The sequence below is a fragment of the Aedes aegypti genome, chromosome 3 (assembly GCF_002204515.2).
Source record: "Aedes aegypti strain LVP_AGWG chromosome 3, AaegL5.0 Primary Assembly, whole genome shotgun sequence".
Taxonomy (NCBI): domain Eukaryota; kingdom Metazoa; phylum Arthropoda; class Insecta; order Diptera; family Culicidae; genus Aedes; species Aedes aegypti.
The window spans coordinates 395,046,337-395,069,962 of NC_035109.1; the positions used below are offsets into that span (position 1 = coordinate 395,046,337).

Here is a 23,626-nt window from a genome sequence, read left to right on the forward strand (position 1 = left end):
GAGCCATAAAAAATGTAAGATTTGCTCAACTTTTCTGGGAGAGTTGGAAACGTTTGATACAGTCCTTATTCGATCTCCTGAAATTCCCGAAAACTTATAAAGCCACAACGATTTTTCAATTGATATGATAATGGTAAGAGGTAACCCAGAAGATTTTTGTTTATTTAATTTTTATTTAATTCAATCGTTCGGGCAACTCAGAAGATAAAAAGTTTTTTGTTTATTTTAATTTGTAAATTCAAAATTAATGCAAGTAAGGGTGATGAGAAAAGATCGTGTTATTTATTTGTTGGGTTCATAGTTTGAAGTACATGAGATGATTTATATATGTTTCATGTTAATGATTGGAATCCTTTCGAACCTTCTACAACCTTCCTAAATTAGTTAAATTTGTTTAATCGAAATTTTGTTGGATCAATCCTCACATTCATAAGCCATCTAGCCGCATCGCAAGTGAGAATAACGTTGCACAGCCCCAAGCGGTGAATAGAGCAAGCACGTATTCGGTGACTGAAACATTTCACGCTACCATACACACAACGGAAAACTACTCCAATACTGGATTAACTCGTTGCGTTATCGTATTGTGGGATTTGCTTTTGCATTCATGTGAATAATTACACAGCGTAACAAAAATGGCATTTTTGCGTGTCTCAAGGACCAAATTATGTGTCTCTAGTAGATTTGGGGTTGCTGAATCTGGTGCCATTCTCAGAAATGTTCCAGCACGTCACAATTTTTAACTACAGGTCGCCAAAGTTGTATAAAACTCTGGTTTTATTGATGTTTACATGAAATTTAAAGTACAATTTATCAAACTTTTTTGTAATCTAATCCACCAAACATGCAAAATAGAACTTGAACTTTCATTTCAGATATAATTTGATTGAAATTGCGCGATTAAATTTCGATTAAATCGATTTTTTCAACATGCTTGCAGTCTCCATACAAAATTCTTCGTTTCTTCTATATGTGCAGAATACAACAATTCTCTAAACCATCAAAAAATAACTTTTCCGTATCGAAAGTATTACAAACTTTGATGATAAGTATTGTTATACACATAAAGTTTGAATTCTGTGGCAAATTAAGCCAATATATTACCTTACAAGCTGGCAAACTTGCATGCAAGTTGGCTGAAATAGTCATTTTTTGCATTTTCAACAGTCGATATCTCAAAAACTAGACGTGCTATGATATTTCTGAAAACGGCAATGGATTCAGCAACCCTTAATTAAGTGAATAGCGGTGTTTTGGTGCTGGAGACAAAAACGTGTTCCGCAGTGTTATTTTTGCGTTGCCAAAAATGCCACTTGGAGAAGAAAATTTTGAAAATAAGCATAGGGGGGCTGGGGGCAAGAAGGACACCTTAAGATATATAGGTTCAAATCATGGTTGATTAGCACAATTTTTAAAGATTATTCCAGTGTAGGGGCAAGCTCACCTCTTGTTCTAAATGATGTTATCGATAGATTTCAAAAATATAAGAATTACATGATGATTTGAGATTTTTGAAAATGTCCCTTCTTATGAGGTTTTTCAACAAGGCACGGGGCAAGAGTGCCACTCGTATGGGGCAAGAAGACCACCAGAGCAAAATGCCACAAATTTAGTGTATTATTATTTCCCCACCTAAACGATAAATTCTAGAGTAAGTAAAGATAAAAACTGAGGGATAAAAGTTGACTTATAGTTAAAAAGTTAAATTTTACGAAATTAATTTAGTTTTCATCTTATTTGACTGTAACAATAATAGTGAAAAATTTCAGAAACCATTTTGAATGTCCAAGATGGTTTATTTTGATTTTATTTAGTAGGAAGCATTGATTTAATGCAATATTAAACAAGAAAAATAAAAGTTCATTTGATTTTATATGAGAAAATTGCGGTGTCCCTCTTGCCCCATAAGACATACTGTTTTTATATATGTAAAAGTTAATGTCAAAAGAAAATAAAAAAAATTCAAAAGAAAATTATTTTCGAAAAAATAATTCCTCACAGCTATATTAAACAATTAAAAATCATCAATACTGTGCGGAAAAATAAATATGTTCTATATTTATTGGGAGTCAAACCTTGTTTTCCAGTCTTACATTCTTATAATATTTCGCATTTTTTGCGTTGGTGAGTTAAATACATTTTTCTAATTTTTTGTACTTAACATTTTTAACTGTAATATTTACACAACCCTCAATTAGTACTCAATTTATTCTTATCCTGCGTTAAACATCAAAAAAATGATTTGAACTACGTGAAATTAGAGGTGGCACTTTTGCCCCGGGTGTCCTTCTTGCCTCATGTCCGCCTACGCGTTCTCCAACAATAAATCTCGCTAACACGGATCCCAGCTTATTCCTAAAAGTTCATACAGCTGGACCTTGCTAAATTATCCGAATTGGCGAATAAACAATTATCTCAAGAATGTTTCAAAGCTTGGAATTTACAAGCTTCAATTATTTCACGGACCTCAGAAAAAACGAAGCGCCGAGAACCCAACAGCTAAGAATTCGATAATTTTCAATGCCAAACCTCCGTTTTTATTTTATCGAGGTTTCAGCAATCTTTTTTTTATCGCGATCTCGGCGAATGCTACCGAGATCCGATAAAAGTTTACCAAGATTTGCCAATGATTACCAAGAGATCAGCTGTCAGATTCTCGGCGATTCCGGTAACTGAGGTCGATTTCCGAATTGCAGCGTGTAGTTTCTAGTGCTACGATTGACCTAAAATTTTTACCTTAGCTTGTTAACAGCAATTTAATCTTTAATTTCCCATTTCTATTGCCCATAGCTATAAAGTTATTCCGTTGAACTGATTGTGTTAAACACATCACAAAAAAAAAACAATATACACCCGATTCTGTTTTTGCACGGGGGATGCGTACCGTGCAAAATAAGTTTTCAGTTCAAAATTTCAAAAACTGGGCCAAAAAAGTAACACCAGTTCTCGACGTTTTATGCAAAAATAAGGTTTTGGTGAAAAATTTTGTATGGAAACTTCTTTTGCACGGCCGTGTAAAAAAAATCCGTGCAAAAACAGAATCGGGTGTACTTCAATTTATTATTATTATTGTACTACATACATATGTATCATATTGTTTTTTTTTTTGTGATGTGTTTAGCACAACCAGTTCAACAGAATAACTTTATATTTAGAACCGATGAGGCTTACTAAATTTAATAATTCTGTTCTCTTACTATTTCTATTGAACTAAATTTCTCCCAATATTATCCAAATGTAAAATTTTCGAAGAGCAGTAAATTTTCTATTAAGTAAATTTGAAGGTATCTCTCGTTAAAGTTCCAGTTTAATAAGTGCACTAGAAATCGAGATGACCATTCGGAACGAAAAACGTCCAATGCGTGCACTACTCTGTCCAGTACTGTAGATGGATTATGAAATGGAATGTTTCTTTCAAAGAACAACCTCTCCAATCAGTTGTCAACAGTGTTTTGTATCAAACATGCTTTAATAGACTTCATCAGTTTCTTATTTCAGTTCCATAACATATCTAATCACTAAAACTATTTCAGTATAATCACTTTTCACAAACAGTTGCTATCGCTTTCATGCATCCTACTAGTTCAGCACATAATCAAAGCTATTCCGAGTGTTGTCTCCTTCCGTTGGAAGTAGCTCAATCTGCTCCACAGGCTCAAAGCTATTATAACCAGCCCAGTCTGCCTAAGCCACAACTCTGCATACTTCCGCCCCCTCTTTCCTACGGTTCACGGTTTGTACTCCTTCTCCCAATCCAATTTGAGATACATATGACTAATTAATGGAGAACGATTCAACCTATGAACTAGCTACTGTTCCTACTTAAACAAATAAAATACAAATTAAGCGTGAAATTTTAGGCCGCAGTCCAGGTTAATGTGACAAATGGACATGATGATACCGCGCTAAAACAATTGATTTTTGGCAAGAGAACTAGGAACCGATTTGATGATGATTAGTGAAGAAGAACATAAATTTATAGTCAACTAAACCAGCAGTTATCCAACCACGTACGCTTTCAATCGTGCTGACATTCCTAAATGCTTGCTAAAACTGATCACAGAAACACGCCCTAGAAGTCAATACACATGCACCCCGCTTCTCGTTCCTGTCTTGATGTTTTCCCTAATAATGCCTAGGCTACTCTCCTTCTATGTGCTGCTCTAGCATACTGATTCTGAACTGATAATTTGCACCATTTGATTTCCGCCTACTGTGCTCTGCTTTAGGGTTCCGATCGGGATCGCTAATATTCCGAATAAATTGCTTTCACAGATTTTTTGTTTACAGTGTATCCTTAGGTTGATTAGTTTCACAATAGTTTTAAGTATTTTTAGTTTGTTTTGTGTGTAAAACTGTGTGGGTTACTTATGCGATTTGTTGTGTTGTCTCGTTTACTACTTATTACAACTCAGACTTTCACAGATTTTTGGTGATATTGTTGAATATTCTCCTCCCCCACCAGGATTCCAGATCGAACGGTTTGAAATCGACCAGCACCGGACTGGGCGGGTCGTTGTAGTACAGGGTGGTGGTACTGCTGTTGGAACCATCCGATGACATCGAACTGGTGCTGCAGGATGATGAGAGGGAGGTGTTGGAACCTTGAAAAATAAAACGATTTTACGTCAGATTGAGAGATTTTATGAAGGGATATGAAAATTCGTATTACTCATACTATCTGGCGATCCTGGGACGTCATAAGGATTGGATGCCACCACCATGTTCCATGCTGAAAAAAAGAAAAAAAAAAACAGAAACGCGTCGTTAGTTACCAGTTAAGGTTGTAAAAATATCTCGTGATCGTCACAGGCAAAAACAAAGCAAGCCAGATGTTTTCGCAATTTATTTATAGAAATAATCACTTTCGCTGTCTGTAGCGTGTCGCAATTATTTGGTAATCATGCTTTCGGTTTGCGTCTATTGGTCTTGAAAAACGGTTTTGTTCTTTTAACCAACTTACTTTACAAGATCGTCGTTTTCTTTGGTGTTACGTCCCAACTGGAAAAGAGCCTACTTCACAGCTTAGTGTTCTTATAAGCACTTCTACAGTTACCAGCTGAGGAGCTGGCAAGTGCGAAGACACTCTATGCCGTGAGAAGTTAAGAAAATTTTCAACCCTCAAAGATCCTCATCCAGTGGGATTCGAACCCACGACCCTAAGTTTGGTCTTGCTCAATAGTTTCGCCTTTCCCGCTACGGCTATACGAGCATGAGCATGATGGCCGTACAATTCGTGTAGTTGCTATGCCGCGATTGACCAGAGCAATCGAATTTGCACAGATAGTGAACGAATGGGGCTTAGGATAAGCTTACCATTCTCAATGAGCACAAATCTAAAAGTTATGTTTTCAGCTTAAACGGATTTTCAGTTTTTCAGATATGTGCTCTTGAAAATTTGAGATTTGGCTTTGATTCATCTTCACCTTAAAATAACAACTAGAGCTATATTGATCAGGAAGCTTGAGGACTTAGACCATGGAAAATTATGAGTCATGGAACAAACAATTTATACACATTCACTAGTAACTGAATTTGAATAAAGTATCTTGTATGTACAAAACAACCATAAAATCATCTACAAACGCTGAGTGTACAAAACTGCACGAGTTTCAGAACAAAGCATTTATTAGCGAATAAAACTGGATCAATTGCCAATCTGTTCGACATGTACCGCATTCCTCTGTTTTTATTTCAGCTACGGCTCGATAAAAATCGATAACTTCTCGCTGAGAATTACGTTGAACGATTTCTCACAATACAGTGCTATCTTTTATTGCCTACTCAATCTAAATTTGTTAATGACTTGAATCAGTGAATATTTAAAACGAAGGGTTTTAGCTTGTAAAAGAGTTATGACAACTGGGTATCGCTTGTAATTGATTACGCTGAAACCTAGAAATTTGCTTTTATTGCAGGATAGCAATGTCCACCTCACTCGCGAAGCAAACAAATTAACTGGATCTGTTGGAAACCGATCCCAGGCTTTTGAAGCCGGCTCTCTACGTAGAACATCACCATGTCGCAGTCCCCGGCGGGATTAAAACAAGCTAGAATCGTCAACGAAACCTTCTTTTTTTCAACGCTTTCGTTTACTACATGTCACAGACGACGGAAAATGATTGGGGATAACACTTTGTAGGCCGCAGTAGGATCTCACGGAAGTTCTCACATTCCATTTGTACTCCTTCCGTCTAATCCTCCAATAGCTGTTCTGTTCCCTAGATTGGGTCTATCAGTCGGTACTGGCAAGTTGAAGTTACCAGCATCTAAGCACTTTTAAGGAGCACGCCAGTACCAGGACTTCTCACTCGTAACGCGGTACAGCGGGTGTACGCTTTTAGGGTACAGGGACTTATTTTACTTCTCCCACACCAAAGGTTCCACAGAGGACTACCAACCGTTTATCGAACTCTTCGAGGATTCGTATCACTCTGCCTTCGACAGGAGTGATGTTGGTCGACAATTTATGTTCGTTCCACCTAAATAGATAAGCTATAGCAACCTCTAGTTACTGGCAATAGAGGAAAACTTTCCGCAAGTGGATCGAACTGCTTTTTTTTTCCATCCCGTTCACAATAGAAATCTTAAACCATTCAAAGGCAATACTGCTACTCCTCTTGGGTTTGGTCGCTCCGAAATTCCCTATTTAGGCCACCTTTTCATTCAAAAGAAACATTAGGTTTTTCTCACGATCGGTTTGTGTTGGAAATGGAATGAAACTTATTTTGAATCGGCCGGTCGTTGAAATTCTAATCCTTGTCTAAGGACTGTTCATTTTATAAAGTGGACACCTTGTGCATGCTGTATCTTTTTAATTATTCAATGAAATATCAATCGGTTTTCGGTACATCGTTCGACTAATATTGTACAATGTTGTAATAATAAAATATTCTCCACAATAATTAAATTTCACACGAATATGAAACAACGTTTCGAACGGTCGATTTTTGGAGTTTATCAAAACCAATGATTGTTAGATTTTGGCTGGAAAATTAAACAAATAATATTTTTTATTTTCAAAAAAGGCTTGTTCTTCGAAAGCAGCAGCAATCAGAAGCCTGATTGAAAAAATCAGGTTAGTTTTGGAGCAACAATTTTACAGATATAATAAAATCATTTTTCCCCGATATTTTTAGACAAAAATATTTCAAATTTGAAGGATACTGATATGAAAAGATTTTTTTGATTTAAAGTACGTCCTGGCGGAAGTGCTAATATAGTAATAATGTAAAATATAACTTACGCCTTCATATAGTTACTTATTTAGTCCCCACGTTACATTTGAAGCACAATAGAAAAACAATTGTTTTATTTTAAGAAGATCTTTCAAAGCACAATGCCAATCATCGGAATTGGCAACACTGCTCTGACAAAATCGATTTTATTTTCCACATATTATTTTCATAATATGTTATTCTGAGATTACCAATTGAAATATTCAGAGAAAAACGTTTACAATTAGCTGTAGATCGATAAATATGCGTACATGATTTTAAAAGTATGAGAGTTTTTAGTAAAACGACCATTAAGAGTAAAATTTATACTTTAGACTGTGGTTTAAACCCACGATTTAGCTCTTGCTTACACAAATATAGTTTTTTTAGTAATCTAAACTAGTTTTGAACACGCTTTTTACTTTTCTCTTTTGCTGGGAGTGAAAGGATTGTGTATCAGCAAATTTGGCCATAAATGGATAAATCACTAATGTTACCTAATGTCAGAGAATAGTGGAATATAATTGATTTTTTTAAAGCTATTTCTTTTGTAGAATAGTAAAGGATACAAACATACAATTTGTTCATAAAAATGAGGATTTTTGCTTTACGAAAAATAATGTTAAACTTTGACGAACAGCTTTTCTTGGGAGTTCTTGAAAAAACTGTTTAGCTCTTCAACCAAAAGCATTTTGTAAGATCTTATATTTTCAAAACATTGTAGAATAATAGTTGAACGATGCACAGAAAACCGGTTATGATTTTATCGATAAATAAAAAAGATATGGCATAAACAAAGTGTCCACTTTATAAAATGAACAGTCCTTAATCTAATCCTTGTCTGACGGGAAAAGACCTCCTATGCTTGTCCCTACTCCCACTGAGAGGTACAATAGACGCCACATAGAAGGCTTGAACTGCCGTTCTACGCATATTTGTACATAAGGTTTACCTAGAACATGGGACAAGTAGGCGTAGAGGGCAGTGAACCTCTCATGCAAAACCTCTCAGTGCACTTGAGAGCGCCGCAGCAGTTGCTGAGTGACTCGGAGAGTGAGCTCCCCTGCTCTTTGGCTAAAGAATCTAAGTTTGAAAATAACTGGAAACAGTTTAGAATTCGTTGCAAGCGTGGCGAAAGGGGGAATTGAATGTTTGATGTGCTCTACTGGCCATGTACACAGATTTTTCCCTTCAAGATCTCCAATTCGTAGGAACTAGATCCATGTTTTGCAATCACTTTGCACGGTGAATTCATGGGAGCCAGTTTGGCGTTGTAATATTCCCCAGCATTTGATTGATTGAAATTGCGTCGGTACACTTGATGACCCACTTGAAAGTCGTCCGGCCTCACACGTTTGCGCAAGTTGTAGCGCTGAGCGCCGGTCGCCTACACGGACAAGATAGTAGATTTCACCACGAATATTGGTTTGGCTGTCATGCTGATCATCGAGTGAGTACTCTTATTTTCAGCGCATTCTCTGGTGATATTCTCCACTTCGTGCGATCCCGTGCATTCTCGTTACGAAGAACGGAGTGAATCCAGTGGCTGAAAATTTGTTCTACACAGAAAGAAAAATCCATGCAAATTTCAGCGTGAAATCATGCACATAAAGAGAACGCCAGATTTGTTTCAAATTTACTTGACATATCGTGTAATATTACATCAACATAATGTAAATTTTTGCGAATTGTCGCGTAATCGGTTAGAGCCCATGATAGATTACACGACATATAGTGGAAACTTACATGATCCCATTGTAATTTTACACGATATGACGTGTAAATTTGCGACATATCTGGCATTCGCTTCATGTGCATGATTATACACTGAAATTTACATGGATTTTTCTTTCTGTGTAAGTCAGCGATTTTAAAACTTCTCTGGTCTTTTTGGCAGTATGTTCGCACTGCGGCGTTGGTGGACCGTTTTAATCTTTCTACCGGATTTCTTTGGCTATGGTGACGGGATTTGGTCCAGTGCTTTATCCCGTGCTGTTTCAATAAAGCTTTAAATTACTCCGAGGGGAATGTTGACGCGTTATTGGTTAACACGATTTCGGGTATGGAGTTTCTCAGAAACCATCCTTCCCGGAGAATCTTACAGAGGTTTCCGGCCTTTATCCTTTGCACTGATGAAGCTGACACCACTTGCTGCATCACCAGTAAATGTTTCCCGAGTTGCTCTTGGGCAGCGGGCCTATATAATCCACAGAAATTATCTGCCAGGGATGGTCCGCTAGCTTCTGCTAACTCATACCTGGAACCGTTAGGCCCGTCGCTTGGGGGCTGTCCATTAATTATGTAAGGGTTTATGGGGGGAGGGGGGGTTTGAGATTTCTTACGCGCCATACAATTTATTTTTAATTTTCATACAAAAAATCTTACCATAGGGGGAGGGGGGGTTGAAAACCCCCGAAAATTGTCTTACGTAATTAATGGATCGCCCCTTGGTTGCTTTCCTTACAAATGGCACATTTTTGAATGCATGTCCGAACCTCGGACCTCTACTCTTAGGTGAAAGGTTCTCTCGTGTTCTTGCTCAATGATACGCTACCGGTTTCCAGGCAGCGGGATTATCTTCCACTCGAACCGTAAATCGTAAGGTTCCTTGTCGACCGGTACATACTTCCACAACTTGTCGTCCTCGTAATGGAAATCTAAGTATTTATCCGGCTCTTCCTCCACCTTAGCGATCAGGGTCTCATACGATGATACTCCTGGCTTGGAAGCTCGAATAGCGCAAATGCTACGGGACAATGCGTCTGGCACTATATTGTCGACTTCTCCCGTGTTGTCGAAGAATCTTTATACTCATCCGTCAGTTGTATAGAATGTCGAACTAGCCAGGCAACCTAGAGCTGGTCGGACATAGCTGGCTTGAATTTCTGGTTAACAATTTTCAGTACCGCTTCCTGCTCGAAGCTGAGCTCAACGAGGTGGGTTACTGTCAGAGTTTTCCTCGTAATCCACAAGGAACAGAATATCTGTGCCTTGTGAGATGTCACATGATGTGGAGGTTGTAAGCAGAGAAGAAGTCCATCCCGGCAATGCAATCTACAGGAAAGTCTTCATCAATGGTAATCTCTAAAACTTTGATTTGATCCCTAGAATGAAGTAAGGTTAATGCATCCTACTTCCTACCACGTTCAGTACATCACCAGAGGCACTGGTTAGTGTAAGATTGCTTGGGAAAATCTTGGTTTTAGGACCTGTCCAAAAAGAAGTAACTTTGGCCGAAACCAAAGCTTTCTGGTTGCCGCCATCTAGAAGGAAGCGAACAGAAATTTAAAAAAAAAAAAAAGGTTTTAATGTGCGGTCTATTGCCTTGACTATCCTGAAGGACTGAAAGAATCGTTGTCTGGGGACGTCCGATGCTGGCACGTCCCGATCAATTTATAACTCTTCATATCCAAGTTCGCCAAGCGACACATCAATGGAGAGGTTGGCCAACTGATCTGAATTCATTGAATTGACTATTTGGACCGTTTTTTGAACAAAATGGACAGCGGTGTGTAAGAAACCCTTGAAACCCGCACAGATGTTGCAGTCTCCAGCAATTGATACAGATGAACTTATCGTTCAAAGGAATATAGGTGCGAATCTGGGTTTGCACTTCCTTACTGAAGTCTTTGGAGGACTGGATCCATTCTTCTCTGATCTTGGGTTTACATCCTGTTGACCTGTTGTTGTTTCTTACCTGGCGGATGGTTCGCGCTAGATCCTTGATTGGATAGAATTGAACCATGAAAGTCGCTAGTTCGGTTATTGGTAGGGTTCGGGTTCGAAGTTTGAACAGGTGTCCTACGCAAATTAAACCAAGCAGATCGGCTACCGGTGGTTCAGATCTTGGACGACAGACATCCGTTGGACGATGCATGAATTGGGTTTGTACTGGGAAATTCGATCTTGAAAAAGGATTGAATGATTAACTCTGTGGTGGAGCATAAGTCTGAGTTAGGCTCATGGTAAAAAGACAATTCTGCACGAATTGTGGGACTTGATAAAGATTGTATTGAGACATGGAAGGTGTAGAACGAGGAAAGTCATAAGGATCCGACCATTGAGATGACACGGGAATTTCGTACACTTCTGAGTACACTGGTAGTCGTCGCATGGTTTCAGATACCGGAGTACTGGCGGTTGATTGCACTGCATAACTTACAATATTCATTGAACTTTGCACACTACCAGTGTTGATATCTTCACACTCAAATCTCAATCAATACGCTCTCCCGTGAGAGCAAACTCATTGGAGATCTGCTACGCAAATCTCACGCTTGAGATTTTGATGCAAAATCACTCAATCAACTCAAACCGTAAAAAATGATTCAGTCGCAACACCCGTCAAAACTCGTGAAAACCGAATGTTGTTGTTTACGTTAGAAAGGATTACTATAATTTTACCAGACTAACAAGAAATTATTGCCGTGTGTGAGTAAACTGTGGAAATACGAGACAATGAGTCAAAAAAGTGATTTTTTGACTGCTGAGTTGCGTCATTGAAAACTCACGCATGAAAAATCAAAGCGTGAGTTATGAGAAATTGAGTTTTTCACAACACTACACACTACATTGTTCACCCTGCCTGCTCGAAATCACTTCACTCGAATGACCAGATGCACTACTCGGAAAATTTCGCCCTATATCGAAACTTTCTTGTTCTTTGCAGTCGCGATGGCACTCGATAGCTTGGTGTTGCCCAAGTGTGCTGAATTCCACCCGAAAATGTACACGTAACGAACGGTGCGCTAATCAACACCCGAGGAAAAAAATAACTCGCAATAACTTATGAATACCATATTTTGGTATCATACCATAATTAGGTATTGTTCAGTAGTCAATACTGCAATTTGGTATTATAGTGGTGTTGGAAAAATAGTTTAAAAAAATCAAAAATACTTCATTGAGGTATTCGACAGCTATTGAGGACTGTTTGAGGTAGTAGTTCAATACTATTGAAAAATTTCACTTTTATATGAAACGTATTATTTAGGTCAGGGCTGCCCAATGTACGGCCCGTCATTTTATGCCGCCCGCGAAGAGTTTGAAGACATCTTCTCATAGCTGACCCGTTGTTTGTTCTTCTTATTTAAAATAAGAACGAAGCTAGATCAGTATAAAACTTTTCGCTTGAATTTCAAGCTTTATTACGTTAGTTTTCAATTTCTCTTAATTATTTGATTACATGAATGATTCAAAATGATCTAATTTGAAAATTTGAAAGTAATGGAAAATTTGGAAGAGTTAATAAGTGTTGAAAATAATCCTACACATAAATCAAGCTTGCGAGAATCAATTTGGGGTTCCTAATAAAAAATACTTTTTAATACTTTGACAAATTGTATTGGGGTCACAAGAACACTTTGTCAAGTTTTTCTTCAAAATTTGATAAGAACAAGTGAACTTCAATCAAACATCAATAAGTTATGATAGAAAGTGCTTAATTAGTCACAAAGGTTTGATTTCTAACGAAATCCAGTACCATACATACATTATTTTTTTACGAAAAACTTCGGACGAAATTGTCCCAAAACAGTTAGCAGGATTCCTCAGAATAATCAGAGCCAAAATTTCACAAAATAGTGGGCAGGGTTTCAACCTAACCCAGGATGTGTTTCTGACCGAATTCTGAACAGGATTCTTATAATATATTATTATTATATTATAATCCTGGACAAATGTCTCACAGATTCCGGAGCAGGGTCAAAGAATGAAGATTTATACCAGAATCTACCTAAAACAATTCTTTCATAATCCTGCGTTGGATTTTCCCAAAATATCACGCAGAATTCTCACATGTCCCCCGGCAGAATTTTCAACTAATAATTCTATTGTGTAGGCTTACTATGGGTCGCGACGTTCTCAAACGACTGGTTACGGAACATGAGTCCGTTGCTCCGGTCGTTTGAGAACGTAGCGACCCATTGGAAGCCTACACAATAGAAATCTCATCCACCACGTCGGTGGAGAGTGATGTGTGGCATTTCACTACCTAAAAGATAATGCGCTCTCGGGCTAGACATTGGATATATATAGAAAGCGTTGTGTTTGGATGGGCATCTAATTCTTCCGAAAGAGGTGCACTTTGCGAAAAAAGGCCACGTGATTATTGAGCTGAAATCGAATTCAGGAAAACTTCTGTGTCCATGAGTCCTCTCATGGCGTAGGGGTAACGCGCCCTAACTAGAGATCAGGGAGTCGTGAGTTCGATTTTCACTGAGAAGACGTGTAACTTTTTCGCAAAACTTCACATCAATTTGTCCATTTAATCCAATTGCAAAGTATATGTAATGTTTAGCTTTTCGGTAGTTGATAAAATTGTTTTCCGTAGCAAAATAGTTCAAAGATCTTTGAAGTTTGCTTGAGAAACATGATGGGCTTCGATTCTAATATAGTCTCAAGATCAAGAAGAACAAAAATGTTAGAATGTGAAGAAATGTGAAAATAATTATTCATGATTTTATTTAGATTACCATTTTACTCAGAGAAGTTCAACTCAATCACATATAAAATAGAGGATTATATTTTTTTTAAACATCATCTCTTTGCCAAAATAAATCACTTTCATCAAACCTTGATATCTTTTGCTTTCGTGAAAGAAAGCAAAAACATCATTTCAATCAATAAAACAATAAACTGCCAACAAATTAGCTCTCATTTGGTGCTGTGTACAGCTCCCACTTTGAATATCAGAGAGAGGACACCGATGTGACGCCACTCACTCAACAACAACAACAGTAAATTCAAAGTCATTCAAAAGAACCCTCGCAGACGCTATAGCAATAATAACAATACTCACAGTCATTGATATATTTTATCAGCTCTTCGTGTTGTGGACTGAGATGCTCTGGCTCAGATTGTTGTTGCTGCGCTCGCAAATATTGCGCCGACGACTTTTTCGACGTCTGAAACACCGGCCGGGGTATGCTGCAAGTGAAAAACGGAAAGAAGGTACATCAGATAATGCTAATCATCTATCAAAACCGATTTGTTAGCTTGATTAAGCACGGAGCCTTAGCATGTAACAATTAACGGAAGCGGTAGCGACAGTTTCTTTTTCCTCGTATAGAAAGCAGATTAAAATAAACACGTCAATCATTTCTTTTTCTGACCGCGTTCTGGTCTGAACCTCGGAGATCCACAACATCCGTAACACAAGACAGTAGAAACAAGGGCAAGACAAGTTAGTAGTTATGTAAATTATCTCTTATCGCATCAAGCGCTCGCGTACAAACACATGTGGACCTTTGCACACGTGATGAAGGCATCCCCTGCGCAGCTCTCTTCTTACCAATAGTCAAAGTGAAGTTTTTTTTTTTTTTTGGTTGGACAAACATAGCACTAGAGAACCGATCGGGAAATGTTGACGGTTACCAAGAGCGTGTCGAAAATAGATCGGGTTTCTTTCCATTTGGAAAGTTGTGTTCCGCGTTGGCAGTGAAGAAGAAGAAAAAGCAGACTCGAAGACCAATATGTCACCGGGAAGTTTTGAGAGTGCATGCTTATTTACTCGAAATCCGAAATCTTATCTTGTTGACTGGATAAAAGTATTTCGTTGAGCTGTGTCTCTGGGATAGTAACGATTAATTCACCTCTGATTGCACTCTATCTGTCTGATACGTACAATGAATGGATGAATTTGTTAAAAAGAATCGTGAAATTGAATATGAATTCGATGTTCCATATTGTCTTTCTTGTTGATGGCTTTTGAACCATGTGGTAGGAGTTTCACCTAACAACATCGCAAAGGTTCATCCTGATTTTTAACTTAAGCTGTGTTTTGCGTAGTGTGTGTTTCTTCATGTTTGGCGCCTTTCAAACAATACCGATAGTTATACTTTGAATGGTAAAAAATAAATCTTTAAACAAGTAGCTTTCAGTATTGTCATGGACGGAGCCTGGATTTCCCCACAGTGGTGGGGAGTCCACGCAAAACGAAAGGTATACACAACCTCGGAAATTTTATTTTTGTTTAATTAAAGGTTGAACTATGACAAACATTCACATATTTGTTTTCGCAATTCACTTTGAAGCCCAAAACGCGTCTTGATTCAATTTGTCTGCTGCCTCGGCAATGTTGAGTAATGGGTAAAATCTCCCTAAGGCGCGCAAATAAAGTACTAAATGAAAAAAAAAATTGCACGAAAAATTAAACGGGCAGCTTGGGCCTCGCAAAGCACTACCCAAGCAAACGATGCCAACCGAAAAAAAAACTACGGGCGCACGAAAAACGAATCAGACAGCTTGGGCCTTTGTAAAGCACTGCCCAAGTCATCAGGATTTTTTTACAGAGGATTCATTATAGATTACTATAGGATTTGTTTAAGCTATACTCTCCGGGTTTTTTTTAAGAATTTTTACAAATATGAATTGAAAAATGTCTATTATTGATAAATTCAGGGAAATTTCACAAAGACTGCTGGACTTTCTAAAGAAATTGTAGAAAGAATCTGGAGTAATTCCTAAGAGTATCCTCAAAAAAGATCTTGGTTAAAACATTGCAAAAACTGAACGACAATTTTGGAGGGTACCCTTAAAATCAGTGGAGACATCTCTGGTAAGAATATTGCTCGAGTTCTTTAAAATGTGCTAAACAGATCTCTATCCTATCAAAATCGATTACAGTATAACTGGAGGAACTCCTTGACTTTCTTGAGAAGTTTGTGATAAAAGTGAGTGTTGTGCAGCGAAATAGTAATTCCTAATTTTGTCTAGAAATGGGAAAAATCTGTGTTCTATCATTATAATGTCGATAACATTAAAGATGAAGATCAATTGAAACATTCATTTTAGCGTCCAGAGCACAAATTTAGATAACTAAATATAGGGCCCTATTTTATAAGTCGAGTCGATCAAAAACGACTCGACTGGAGTCACTGTCGACCAAAAATTTCGCTCGACTCGGCTCTGTCACTCGAGTTTATCGACAGTTGTCACTCTATGTGACTGGATTACTATGGGAGTCGACGGGTGACATCTGAAATATGTATGCTTACTTTGATCGACAATGACCTCAGACGAGTCACGTGAATTCGCTCGAATTACAAAATAGACCCCATAGTTCAAAATGTGATCGGTTCTTCACAGATATTTTGTCCTTTAGATTAGGTGCCTTTGTTACTTGGTTTAGTATGCATTTTTCATTTGTAGTTTGTTTTCAAGCAAGACGTTGAGATATTTAAAAGCATTAGAAGATATTTTAGAAGTGTCGCGAGTATCTGCCAAGTATACGCGGTGCACTAAATGCTTTGGGGAGTACGATTTGAAAACCACTGCTACAGCAATTCTTCATGACATACCTTCTTTTGAAATTAATAACATCAAGAATATGAGAATTTCTTTCAGCTCATCAAAATTCCTACAGAGATTTATATAAAAATATCTCCATGGATTTGTTTATAAACTCCTCTAAAATTGTTACAATAAATTCGTTAGATACCCTTCTTGAAATCTCTAAAAGCCTAATTAGAAGTAATTCCTCTAGAATTTCATTTAGAGATTTCTACATAAATTTCTCAAGAATGCTTCGAAAATTCATCCAGGAGTTTCTTACGGAATTCCTTCGATAATTACTCCTGAAATTCTTTCAGGAACTCATCCAAGAGTACAAGTCCAAGTCCAAGAGTACAAGAATCCAAGAGTCCAAGAGTCGAGAAATCCAGGATTTCGAGAGTCCAAGAGTCTAAAAGTCCAAGAGTCCAAGAGCCCTAGAGTCCAAGAGTCAAAGAGTCCAGGAATCCAGTAGTGTAATGCTATCTATTGTCTTAATTTTTTGTTCATGCAACCGGCAGTTCAGATGATATTTTTTTAAAAATTTAACTACTTTTTCATCAACGTTTTGATCAATGCAACATACACAGCAAAAAATAAACTGTAATATCACATAATTTTGGCTGTTCATAACTTGCATCATAAATCTCGCTGAAATTTACTAAATGGCCTATGTGATTGTACCCCGTTTGGCATAATGGTCATTTGGCATAATGGCCGTTTGCCATAATGATTGACTTAAAGTAAATATCGGCATTTTTTAAGCTTTTACCGAGATCAACACCACCGAACCCATAGCATTTTGGTAGGTTCTAAACAAGCGTTGATTATCCAAGCTAAGAATTTCAAAAATTGTTGTTACATAAGAGAGCATGACTAAATAAAACTCGCGACGGATCTTTACATCTCATAGAGTATCTTTCACAGTTATTCATCAAGGGAACGCTCATAGAATATTTTGCTGCAGATCAAGCTCTGTCCCAGTTTGGACGTAACACTCGATGAAAATTACTTGATAAGAGAATGGATTATTTTTTTGCAAAATATCAAAAGCTCTAATCCAAAGATCTATCAATGCGACTTAATGCAAAAATAGCCTATATACGAGAGCAGATTATTTTTCGTTTAAAATGTTTAAGGCTCTAACACACAAAAATCTTTTCACAGCATAGCTCAAATGAACAACACATCTTTAAAAGAAAATATTTGTGGCAAAACTTTTCAATTCTAATTTTGGAAGTGTACATCAAAAATACCGTCTATTATCGAGAAAAGGGGAAATTTGTGGTTGAAATAATATTTTTTCCAGCATATCTAGGAAGGAGATCACGCGTTTGCCCCAAAAAAAGTATATGTTGAATATTGGCAGGTTCTTAAATAATTATCATTCTAACAACACAGCTGGCAAGAATTGATAAAATAGCAAAATATAAAATGGTTAACATTTAGCTTTACTAAATAATAAAATTTAAAACAGTTTAAGTATAAAGAAAAGCCTATTTTTAAAAGAAGGCAAAGTTTACAATTAAACCAATAGAAGAATGGACGCCAAAAACTATTACGGCAATGACTTATTCCCCCGAAAAGTGGAGACGAGAGAGAACGATAAACAGTCAAAAGAGGAAGTATTCTGTCATTCTCGGCTATACACATGTTGGCTATGCTGAGGACGGTAAAACTCGAAAGAACCGCCAATTAAATAAAGAAGGGTGCATATTAAATGGTCAGTTCGTTCACCACCCTGAAATGTATAAAGTTACGACAATTATGAGTGCTAAAAACTTTTCGGGGAAGTGGGCTAATTGGGGAGATGGGATATTCGGGGAACTGGCGTTCGGGGAAACGACATTCGGGGAAAAGTAGCACAACCCATCGATGTAACTGCAGTAATCGATTTCTCTTCTTGCTGATAATTTGATCAGATCAACGTTATCGATTGCCGCCCTTTTGTCAGTTGGAAACAAAAAAAAAATACTTAAAAAATATAGCTCCAAAGAACAGCCTATGCATAAAGGAAGGAGAAATTTATTGAAATTTTAAATCAACAGTTTTATACCTATAATTATGGTTACATCATATATAGAAAAATAAAATAAAACAATTGAAAGAAGGGTAAATTTGTGCTTAATATATAACAATCTTCAGTGCAAAAATTTGTTCCAATAGCGAAACTCCAAAGAAGAATTGATATTTCAAAAAAGGGTAATATCTGGATAAATAATAAAATACTATTGGTAATAACTTTACTAATATGCTTAAATTTATTCAAGAGTGAATGGTTGTTGAATAAAGTGTAGTTTTATATCGATTAACTCCAAAACAAGCCTAGTGTCATCAGAGAGATTCAAAAGAAACGTAAAAACGAAATTCTTGGTTTCAGACTCATTAAAAACGACTTTATGCCAAACGGCTTCATGTCAAACGACTTTATGCCAAATGTCCTACCACCGGCCTATGTAACGATGAGAGATTCAGTCCCTCTCTCGCTTGATAAACAAAAAAAGGCAACATAAAATATGAATATGGCTTAGTTATTGATCGAAGATAAAGTAAACAAATAAAGACTCTCAGTATTAGATAGGTCCTTTTGAAAAGTCACGCGAGAAATGGTGAAATAAATAACATTCAAATTATTGAACAAAAAATGCACAAAAAGAAGTAATTGATAATGCTAACTTGATGTTACGCAAACTTTATGAAGTGAGTGATGTAATGTTACAATTTATTCATTGTTGTGTAGTAACCTGCTCTTGAAAATAGTTCTATCTCCAACGAGAGCTATTTCAGTACATCAAACAATCACGTGATGATGCCAAGCGCCTGAGCCAACTAGACGACACGTTTTCCCTTGACCGTGCTCATCTTCGTTTGCAAAAAACAGTTAATACAACAAAACCTTCTTTAGTTTGTAATTATTCTTCTATCACGATATTAAACGCCCAATTTTCTACTGCCAACAGCAATGTAAATTGCACTGGTTCCTAAGCACGAAAAAATAGCTTAATGGATATTATTAAAATGGTTTGGCAAACAACGGGTAAAATAAAAATTCACAAGAAAAAAAATAGCTAAATCAAATTAAATAAATTATTCTTATTCACAAAAAATGAACACAAAGTCATTTTCATCAAGTTTCCAAAAGCAAAAAAAGACACCACTCTCCGAATTTTTATAATTTTTTCGTCACACTCTGTAGCCGCTGTTATCATCACGATCCGGCTTAGACACTCCCAATCTCACAAACAAATGTTTGATGTATGGAATATTACCTCCGCTTGACCTGCACCTGATAATTGAATTAGCACTCCGATGTTATAGGTGAAATGTCCAGATGTGAACCCATTCCAACAGAGCACAGCTACCGCGTGCACCAAACCATTCTTGAACTTGAGCAAACAGCCAACTCATTCCCTATTTGCAGAACGATTACGAAACGAGGAGCCGGCTCGCATCATAAAACTCCAAGAGAGAAAACACGCAGCGGGTATGTTGAACTCCTGAATTCGTCTCCCCCCCGACAACAGTTGTGGAGTTCATCAAGTCAGTCTCATAATTTTCCGCTCAACACACATTAGCGTTACATAACAACAAAAACAGGAGCCAAAAAGTATGTCGTCTCGTGCGGTATCGAAAGCGGTATGGATATATCCCACTCAGAACACAAAAGTGCATCCCATCCTCAAGTCTGGCACACGTTTTGAGGTTAGGAAGTTGTTATGTAAACTACGGTCTATCGGTAGACTCACCTCACTTCACTGGCCATATCACAGTCTCCGTTGCTGCTCTTCTTGCCCAGATCACGCATCAGCTCGAACTTTTCATAGTTCTGTGGAATACCTGTGGGTGGGACGTCCAAAAAATCTTCGCATCAAATCACTTCCTCAAACAAAACAAAAATCACACTGCAAAATTTGAATTCATAGCACAGCAGGGCATTCTTCCGGTCACGAGAAAAATCGATTGCACAACATTTTGCGCTGTGACCATCAGATGATGATTTCGCCACACACCGGTTTCTTTCAATTACCTCGTCGCGTTTTTGCCACCAGCTTGCTGGGCCCTTTCGACACGGTATACATATTCTTCTGAACACCCGGAGTTCCGGTTCTTCACTAGAACACAGTACTAACAACTACTATTGGTAATCGTCGAGTTCAGATGACTGACAAATTTAACCAGTCATATAGATTGAGTGCGACGTACGCGGTCTCCCGATAGTAAATCGAAACTTAATCAACCAGCTCAAGAGTGTGACTACCGTGCTGTGATCCACGCTAGCGAGCTCGGTCTGATGTGAGGGACTCTGAAAATGAACGAATGCAGCAGGGAAATCTCACGCTCTCAGAGCTCTCCTGGCGCGGCTAGAAGGCGTAGAAAGCATGGTGATGAACGGAATTGCACTGATTCACGTGATAACAACAATGCCAGTGGGATTCATTCGAAGAAAAGTGATGAATTCTTGAACCGAACACATTTGTCGCAAGGTTTAGATCGTGAAATTTATTGCATCATTCAAAATAAGGATTCGTCATCATGACTCGTGAACCGTACCTACCCACATTTTTACAAATACAATTGAAGATATGAAGAGATTTTTCTGGGTACAAAGAAACCAACATTCTAAACGAATGAAAACAAAATATTCTGATTAACCCGTTAACGCCTAGCGTCCTATTTTGAGGACAGTGATTTGCACAAATAACTTGAATATGACTCGAAGTATAATGATATTATGTTTGAAGAACTAGTTCGTAGATCTGATATCTTCCACTCAGTGGTAATTATATTTTGGAATTCACTCACCAAGCGCCACAGCATGATCAAATGTACCTTACATCTGCACATCCAATCCCCTCAAAACGTCGGAAATCAAACTTTGACAATACATATCTTGTTGTTTTCGAAGCGATTTCAAAAATTCTTTCAGCAATGGAACCGAGTATCAAGCAAGATCAACGTCAATTTTAATAGTTTCTTAATAAATGCGTCTACCCAAAGTTATTGAACAATAGACACTTCCTAGCGTTGTGAAAAATACATTCAACAATAAAACGAAATTCAAAGCGATGACATATAGTTTTTTCGACATGAAAATTTTTGTAGAAGTGCAGTGAAATCGTTTTAGCAGGAGTTGAGTTTTTTATGCACTCAAAATTTATTTTACTGATAATATAATAAAAAATACACTTCATTTCAACCTGTTTGCTCATAAAACAAAATTCAAAGCGATAACATGTGATTTTATTGACATCAATTTGACAGAAGTAGTCCAATGAACATTTTTGAGTAGAAATATAAATAATTGATAACACTCAAAATTTGTTTTACACTGAAAACTACGAGACACTTTAGGTTGCCGATAGGTTTGCTTATTAATCAAAATTCATAGCGATGATATCTAGCTTTTTCAGTATAACTTTGCTGGTACAATTCCAGTAAACATATTCAAACAGACATAGTTATTTTGGATTACACATAAAACATTTTTTGCCAAAAACTTACGAGAAACTTTAGATTTTTAACCTCTTTGCCTTAAAATCAATACATAAAGCAATCGTATGTTTTTTTTGGCATGAAATTTCTTGAAATTCACCATCTTTAGGAATAATAGTAAATTTTGAAAACACTTTAAATTTATTTTACCAAATATAATCATTGAAGAAACTTATTTTGTTTAACTGTATGACCATAAGTTGAGTTGTAAGGCAATGACATGTATTTCTTAGTAATATATTTGACTATACAAAAACAGTGATTATATTTGAGTAGAAAGAAAAAAAAATATATTACACTCTAATTTTTTTTTTTGGCTGAAAAACAGAAAAAAAACTGAAGTTATGAACTTATTAGCCTATAAATCTAAATTCAGAGCGATTGCATATTTTTTAGTATTTATTTGCTTATATAAGTTTGGTTAACATGTTTGGGGTAAAATAAAAACTTTAGATTACACTCATATCTTGTTTTATCCTCAAAATAGAAGAAGCCCTTTAAATTATTTGCTAGTTATTCTACACTTAAAGCAAAAACATTCAATTATTTCGACATAAATTTAATTTCAGAAAACATGTTTGAGCAGAAATATAAATATTGGAAAACAATCAAAATTAATTTAACCTAAACAGTACTTAAAATCATTTATTTTAAACTACTTTCCTGTAAATCAAAATTCATGGTAATTACATGTATTTTCATCGACAATGCTTTGACTGTAGAAGTCTAGTCAATGCGTCAGAGCCGAAATAAAGCTTCTTGATTTTCAACTTAAGGAGCTATTCAGAAATCAAGGTTTTAGCCTGTTAGTCTGTAAATCAAAATGCTATGCAATGATATGTTTTTTTTTGACAATAATTTACCTTTAAATGTCTACTGAACATGTTTGAGCAAGAATTGAATTTTAGATAACACTCAAAATTTATTTTACTTAAAAAACTAGGAAATATCCAACTATTTAACCTTTTTTATTATTTTAAATCACCACTCTATGTTTTTATTCTACCTAAGTTTATTTGCCTAAGATGTTTGTACAGGAATAAACTAATTGACGTTTCATCGCATTAAATTTTGGTTTAAAAACAATAAGTAATAAAATTCTTTTTTCCTAATTCTAATGAAATAAATCTATGTATAATATAAACTTTCTATTCACAACAAGAAACTTTCAATGGACTTCTGTAAGCTGATTGATGTGAAGTTGTCTTTTTTATTTATTTAAATGGATGACATCAACAGGAAAAACAGATCCCAATTATACATCACTTTATACACATTCAAGTTCAACAATTATTACCAGTTAAAAACTAAAACATAATCCATGACAAAAATACAAATACAATTTCATTATTCGCCAAGAAATGAAAGTAAAACAATTTCAAACTGTCTCCAGATCGTTTGTCGGAGAACGTGGAAGTCGAATAAATTGTTTTTAATTTTTGATTTGCAGGCAAAAGATTAAAAAAGGGCTTTTCGTAGTATTTAAACTAAAATAAATTTCAAATGCGCTCATAAATTTTATTTTCTGAACAAACTTGTTCACCAGACTTCTGTAATAAAATTTATAGTCACTAAAAAAATATGTCATTGCATTAAATTTTGATTTATTGGCAAATAGTATACAAAATCGGATCTTCGTAATTTTC

The 23,626-nt window shown here is 36.5% G+C and overlaps 1 protein-coding gene across 1 annotated transcript; it reads right to left on the reverse strand.

Annotated features, from left to right (window-relative positions):
• Positions 1-3,434: 3,434 nt before the first annotated feature.
• On the reverse strand, positions 3,435-20,778 carry LOC5565452 (MAPK regulated corepressor interacting protein 2). The gene is made up of 5 exons (XM_001649750.2): positions 20,515-20,778; positions 20,234-20,324; positions 14,017-14,144; positions 4,673-4,732; positions 3,435-4,604 (listed from the first exon to the last, which is right to left on the reverse strand). The coding sequence occupies exons 1-5, from the start codon at positions 20,564-20,566 to the stop codon at positions 4,420-4,422; spliced, it is 516 nt and encodes a 171-aa protein (XP_001649800.1). The 5' UTR covers positions 20,567-20,778; the 3' UTR covers positions 3,435-4,419.
• Between the last annotated feature and the right edge of the window lie 2,848 nt (positions 20,779-23,626).

What these genes read in the sequence shown, in the direction of transcription:
- LOC5565452 (XM_001649750.2), bottom strand. Translation starts at nt 20,566, where the DNA reads ATGTATACCGTGTCGAAAGGGCCCAGCAAGCTGGTGGCAAAAACGCGA. An exon ending in GGTGGCAAAAACGCGACGAG is followed by an intron (nt 20,325 to 20,514) that starts GTAATTGAAAGA and finishes TCCCACCCACAG; the next exon opens with GTATTCCACAGAACTATGAA. An exon ending in GATATGGCCAGTGAAGTGAG is followed by an intron (nt 14,145 to 20,233) that starts GTGAGTCTACCG and finishes TTTCACTTGCAG; the next exon opens with CATACCCCGGCCGGTGTTTC.